The sequence below is a fragment of the Capra hircus genome, chromosome 26, assembly GCF_001704415.2.
Source record: "Capra hircus breed San Clemente chromosome 26, ASM170441v1, whole genome shotgun sequence".
NCBI classification, from domain to species: Eukaryota; Metazoa; Chordata; class Mammalia; order Artiodactyla; family Bovidae; genus Capra; species Capra hircus.
The window spans coordinates 51,320,888-51,328,300 of NC_030833.1; the positions used below are offsets into that span (position 1 = coordinate 51,320,888).

The following is a 7,413-nucleotide window of genomic DNA, read 5'->3' on the forward strand; positions in this document are numbered from 1 at the left end:
ATCTTGGGGCTCAAATAATTAATGAGTTGTGTGAGATGCAGTCAGAGGGGAAAAGCTATTTAAAGCTGGTTCACGTACATGCCAAGTATCTCCAGTCATGTCTGACTCTGACTCTATGGACCATAGCCCGCCAGGATCCTATGTCCATGGGATTCTCCAGGCAAGAATACAGGAGTGGGTTGCCATGCTCTCCTCCAGGGGCTCTTCCTGACCAAGGGATTGAACCTGTGTCTCCTGAATTGCAGGTGGATTCTTTATCCACTGAGCCACCTGGAAAGACCCAAGTTGGTACATGTTATTACAGTTCAACACAGTTCTTTTCAGATGTCATGATGAACTACAGAGCATTTTTTACTGCATTCAAGCATTACCCTCTGAACCAGGTATTATGTTGCCATTATGAAATATGTGGTTAAGTCTTATTAACTGTGCCAGTATTACACTTAGAGTTCCTTTCTGGGGGACATAGAGTTTGACGTCACAATAGCATTCTGCTGAATTCCAGAAAGGGATGGAAATAATGATCTGCCTTTGCTGAGAATAATAGCAATTGTTCACATTTACTGATCACTTTGTATGTGCTGTGTAATCTTCTTAATGCAACTACCCACACCTTTCATCTTTATAAAAATAAGTAAGGTGATTACAGCTATGCACCATCCAAGATGACTTAGATGCTGACAGCTGTAACTTGCACAAAGTCATAAATGGAATCACTGATAGAATGAGCTCATATGCTGTTCCTTGCTTTTTGCCATCTGGCCCTGTGTTAGGAAGAGCAGAGCCACTGACAGTGCTGGAAACCATGTTCCCTGCTCAACGCAGAGACTGTTTAATGGTTCTGCCTGAAGGATCTCTCCCAAGTCGCTTCTTATCTGCATAACCTCTCCTTAAAACAACAGTGCTCAAAGGAGAGTCTGTGTGTGCCCTTAAATATACCAAAGATTCAAGATTTCCAAGTAATTTCACTTTTCAGAAGCAAAGATTCCTCTTATTCATTCATGTAATACTCAAATTATCCCAATTAGGAAAGCAAAAACAAAATCTCAAAACTTAAAACATAAGAGTGCTGTGAAGTACTGCTTTCCAGAAAGCCTGACACTATCTATAATCAAAATTTTTCCAACCCTTGACATGACTTCTTGTTTCTCTCTGGTTTATATATACCTTTTTGTTTTTCTCAAAAAAAAATGAGGACTTTTAGACATACATTTTAAACTATAAAGTAATATTTTGAAATTAGTGTATTGATGATTATATCTATTTAGTATCTATTTTTGTTGTTGTTTTTAGTATACCCTGAAAGTATTGCCAGTTTTAAAATTCATCTCTCTGAGGGAGAGAATTCCATTACAGAAAGAATAAAAAGACATCTATAAAGAACAGTATTGGCAGTGATGTTTTACATCATCTAAGCAAAACACTCAGAGGAAATCTCTGCTTACCTATTTATCTAAGTCTTAAAGGCAGGTCAGGTATTTTTTGAAGTAATATAGCTGTGAAAAGAAGAGAAGCAAAAAGTAAAGGAGAAAAGCAAAGATATAAGCATCTGAATGCAGAGTTCTAAAGAATAGCAAGGAGGGATAAGAAAGCCTTCCTCAGCCATCAATGCAAAGAAGTAGAGGGAAAAAACAGAATGGGAAAGACTAGAGATTTCTTCAAGAAAATTAGAGATACCAAGGGAATATTTCATGCAAAGATGGGCTCGATAAAGGACAGAAACGGTACGGACCTAACAGAAGCAGAAGATATTAGGAAGAGATGGCAAGAATACACAGAAGAACTGTACAAAAAAGATTTTCATGACGAAGATAATCACCATGGTGTGATCACTCACCTAGAGCCAGACATGCTGGAATGTGAAGTCAAGTGGGCCTTAGAAAACATCACTATGAACAAAGCTAGTGGAGGTGATGGAATTCCAGTTGAGCTATTTCAAATCCTGAATGATGATGCTGTGAAAGCGCTGCACTCAATATGCCAGCAAATTTGGAAAACTCAGCAGTGGCCACAAGACTGGAAAAGGTAAGTGAATCCCAAAGAAAGGCAATGCCAAAGAATGCTCAAACTACCACACAATTGCACTCATCTCACATGCTAGTAAAGTAATGCTCAAAATTCTCCAAGCCAGCCTTCAGCAATATGTGAACCATGAACTTCCTGATGTTCAAGCTGGTTTTAGAAAAGGCAGAGGAACCAGAGATCAAATTGCCAACATACGCGGGATCATGGAAAAAGCAGGAGAGTTCCAGAAAAACATCTACTTCTGCTTTATTGACAATGCCAAAGCCTTTGACTGTGTGGATCACAATCAACTATGGAAAATTCTGAAAGAGATGGGAATACCAGACCACCTGACCTGCCTATTGAGAAACCTATATGCAGGTCAGGAAGCAACAGTTAAAACTGGACATAGAACAACAGACTGGTTCCAAATAGGAAAAGGAGTACATCAAGGCTGTATATTGTCACCCTGCTTATTTAACTTATATGCAGAGTACATCATGAGAAACCCTGGACTGGAAGAAACACAAGCTGGAATCAAGATTGCTGAGAGAAATATCAATAACCTCAGATATGCAGATGACACCACCCTTATTGCAGAAGGTGAAGAGAAACTAAGAAGCCTCTTGATGAAAGTGAAAGAGGAGAGTGAAAAAGTTGGCTTAAAGCTCAACATTCAGAAAACAAAGATTATGGCATCTGGTCCCATCACTTCATGGGAAATAGATGGGGAAAGAGTGGAAACAGTGTCAGACTTTATTTTTTCGGGCTCCAAAATCACTGCAGATGGTGACTGCAGCCATGAAATTAAAAGACGCTTACTCCTTGGAAGGAAAGTTTTGACCAACCTAGATAGCATACTGAAAAGCAGAGACATTAGTTTGCCAACAAAGGTCCGTCTAGTCAAAGCTATGGTTTTTCCAGTGGTCATGTATGGGTGTGAGAACTGGACTGTGAAGAAAGCAGAGTGCCGAAGAATTGATGCTTTTGAACTGTCGTGTTAGAAAAGGCTCTTGAGAGTCCCTTGGACTGCAAAGAGATCCAACCAGTCCATTCTAAAGATCAGCCCTGGGTATTCATTGGAAGGAATGATGCTAAAGCTGAAACTCCAGTACTTTGGCCACCTCATGCAAAGAGTTGACTCATTGGAAAAGTCTCTGATGTTGGGAGGGATTGGGGGCAGGAGGAGAAGGAGACAAAAAGACAAAAAGGAGATGGTTGGATGGCATCATCGACTTGATGGACGTGAGTTTGAGTGAACTCCGGGAGATGGTGATGGACAGGGAGGCTTGGCATGCTGCAGTTCATGGGATCGCAAAGAGTCAGACATGACTAAGGGACTGAACTGAACTGAACTGAACAGAAACTTATAATTTAATTTTATTTAATGATCATTTTAATAAAATTTATAGTAAAATTTTGAAGTTGTTAATTTTTGATGAACTACATTTATACAAACAAGATACTATAATTTTATTAAAGTATTGTACCAAAAGATTCAATGACATTAACAAGTTAAATTGTCTAAACTTTTTAATTACACATTTTAATCAAGTTGCATTTAAGAAAAGCTGATATGCTTAGTTGCTATATAAGACTTGAGAAGGTCTTTGTGGTAGTGTCAGTAATTAAGTACGTCATTGGTTTTAAAGACAGCATAACAAGCTACTCCAAAACACTAGCTTAAAACAAACAAAACAAAACAAAACAAAACAACAACAGCAACAACAGCTGCTTATTGCGTGGATCACTATTACATGAGTCAGTAAGGTCAGTGCCCTCATCTGATCTTGACACGGCTGAGCTTGGCTGGTGTCCTTACGTGTATTTTATCAACTTTGCAGTCTAGGTGATATAAGAAGGCCTCACACTCCAGTCAGGAGGTTGCTAAAAGCTATGTCATGGAATAGGGGTGTAAGGCATATTGTTCATTATTCAATAGGCTAGCCTGTGCTTATTCACATGGCAGCTTTTTTAAGAGACTATGCAAATTCTAAGAGATTATTAGAAAGCCACAGGGCCATCAGATGCTTGAAGATGGCACAATCTCTCTTCAGCTACCTTCTATATCAGTCAAAGCTAGTCACAAAGTAGTCTAAATTCAGAACATGGAGAAATTGATTCCACCATTAATCAGAAGAGCATAAAGGGGTGTGGATACCTGCATAACTGAAGAATTGGGATCATGTTGAAAACTACCATATTGGGCAGAAAATCATCTTAAAAGATATAAGATCCAAAATTTTAGTCTTCAGCAAAATTAGAAGGCAATCTAATTTTAATGCATTACTTTAAAAAATTTGAGGAAAAACCACTGTGAGAAAGTGGCTGAAATATTTGTGTTATTCCTATTTCAGCACAAATTCTGACAGATTCTATTCCCATTTACATTTAATGCTCTCAAATATTATGAGTGTTCAGATCTTTTGAAAAGAAGACATTGTAGAATTTATCTAGACATTGAGTAGAGAGAATAGTGTACAAATTATTCAAGCAAGTGAGCTATTAATGTTAGGTGAAGTGAAAGTCTCTCAGTCGTGCCTGACTCTTTGCGACCCTATGGACTATACAGTCAACAGAATTCTCCAGACCAGAACACTGGAAGACCTGGTATTTCTGTTTTTCAATATTTTTCATTTGGCTACACCAGATCTTAGTTGCAGCACATAGAGTCTTTTAGTTGCAGAACGAGGAATCTAGTTTCCTGACCAGAGATCAAAGCCAGGATTCCTGAATTGGGAGTGCAGACTCTTAGCCTTTGGACCACCAGGAAAGTCCAAAGATTTAGTATTTCTAATTTGCCAGATTGAATAAATCTGGATACTAGTGACTACCTTCTTCTCATATGTTGAATATGGTCATATAGGCAACTGGTTTTCAACACTTAGGGCAACTCCAAGTACTGTTTTTTTAAAGCTATGAGTTTAGTTGAGAGGGTTTCCCTTGTGGCTCAACTGGTAAAGAATCTGCATCCAATGTGGGAGACCACGGTTCGACCCCTGGGTTGGGAAGATTCCCTGGAAAACGGGAAGGCTACCTAGTCCAGTATTTTGGCCTGGAGAATTCTCTGGACTAGTCCATGGGGTCACAAAGAATAGGATACAACTAAGCAACTTTCACTTTCACTTTCTTTAGTTGAAAAGGACATAGACATTTTATTCAGGAAAATAAAAAGAATTGATAATATTTCTGATGCCTTCATAGGCAGAATAATAGCTTGAAATGCATATTAGGTAGGTACTCACCATGTTTCCTTTCTGTATGTAAAATTTTCTGTGATCTGGTCTACCATTTTTAAGTCTCTGGTGGACTCTATCACTGGAGAAGGAAATGGCAACCCACTCCAGTATTCTTGCCTGGAAAATCCCATGGATAGAGGATCCTGGTGGACTAGAGTACACAGGATTGTGAAAGAATTGGACACAACTGAGTGACTCAACAACAATCATAGCTGATTATGTTGCCACAATGGAGCTCTTTTGAAAACACATTCGGAATATAAACCATGTCTTATCAACTTTCATTCATGCCAAATAACCTGTATATACAATACAACAAAAATATCCAAATATGCAAACAGTATTTATTCAATTTAAAAAAATCGTTGTTGTATCATTGACTCAGTATTGCACTCTGACCTCCTTCTTTCTCAATGTTTAGTCTCCTGGATAAAACTCCTATGTTGAAATATGTCTCCTAAAACTCTTTCTGTTATCCAAACCAGAGTACATAATACCTATTTGATAAAAGTATCTCTCTTAAAGACTTGAAAAGTTTGCTGTGAAACCTTCTATTATACTTACTGTTTTCTCTCTTATACAATTTCCACTTTTTAAAGTGCCCTACTATCATCACTGAATTTTTATTCCTTGAAGGATGAACACTATGTCTTAATTGCTCTTTGTACTTTTTGTAATAGGAATCCATGTTATTATTGAGAGCCTAGTCTATCATAGGTATTAAAAAAGGATGATGAAATTAACAATTATTAAAATTACAGAAGTATACCGCATGATATTTATGTCTTTTAACCTTTGTAATCAGATTATTTGCCTAAAATTTTAAACAAAAAGATTTGAAAGATTACTAACGTTTTTTACAGTAAGAGAGAGAGTCAAGTTTAGTACAGTTAAGTAAAATATCATGTACTTTCTATTTTACATATTAACACATCATTAATAATAAATTTCTTTTTATCAACCAACCTTTGCAGACACAGTTTATTTACATATCAAGGGCAAAATCTTTCAGAAAAATGTTTAGTACGAAAATACTTTAGAGTCCATGATCTTTGAGACTGTGTCCTTGACATCTTTATTTCTCAGACTGTAGATCAGGGGATTCAACATGGGGATGACCACCGTGTAAAATACAGATGCCACTTTGACTGTGTGCCTGGAGTTTTTGGAGTTGGGCACACAATAGAGGAAGAGGATGGTGCCATGGAAGATGCTGATGGTGGTGAGGTGTGAGGCACAGGTGGAGAAGGCTTTGCTACGACCACAGGCTGAATGCATTTTGAGGATGGTGACAACAATAAACACATAAGACAGGAGAATAATGAAGAGTGTGCTGATTTCATTAAAGGTGGCAAAAATGAAAAGCAGCAACTGGTTGAGATAAGTATCAGAGCAAGAGAGGGAAAGCAGGGAGGAGAACTCACAGAAGAAGTGATCGATTGTGTTGAAACCTTGAAATGATAATTTGATAACAGTACAGGTGAGTATCAAGGAGCAAGCTATTCCCCAAGCATAAGATCCAACCACTAATGTGGCACAGAGTCTTGGGGACATGGCCACCATGTAGAGTAGAGGGTTGCAGATGGCCACAAAGTGATCATAGGCCATCACAGCTAATAAAAAGGACTCAGTCACCACAAAGGTACAAAAGAAAAAGAATTGTATTACACAGCCTACAAATGAAATGGTTCTGTCTTCTACCATGAAGTTCACCATGGTCTTGGGAGCAACGATGGAGGAATAACAAAAGTCCACAAAGGAGAGGTGGCTGAGGAAAAAGTACATGAGGGTGTATAGTTTGGGGTTAATTTTGATGATTACAATCATCCCAAGATTCCCTACCACAGTGACACTGTAGATGGCCAGGAATGTCAAGAAGAGGGGGACTTGCAACTCTGGGTCATTGGAGAAGCCCAGGAGAGTGAACGTGGCCCCACTTTTATTTCTCTCTGATAGAAACATGGTTTCTGTTTGTCAGAATCTGAATCAGTCCTAGAAAGAAAAATATTAAGGTAAATAAGGATGTAAGACATTTAGTTAACTACTCCTTACCAAAGCTGGAAGATGAAGCAAAGTGTCTCTTTCAGAATCTATGTATTTTCTATGCATGCTATGCTAAAAGTCTAAAATTTTTAAAAATGACAAACTTTTAAACATTTTATTTGAGTAA

General features: G+C 38.0%; 1 protein-coding gene across 1 annotated transcript; it reads right to left on the bottom strand.

The window, feature by feature from the left end:
* On the bottom strand, positions 6,264-7,205 carry LOC102175086 (olfactory receptor 5D18-like). The gene has a single exon (XM_005698142.2). It carries the CDS (start codon positions 7,203-7,205, stop codon positions 6,264-6,266), a length of 942 nt encoding a protein of 313 aa, XP_005698199.2.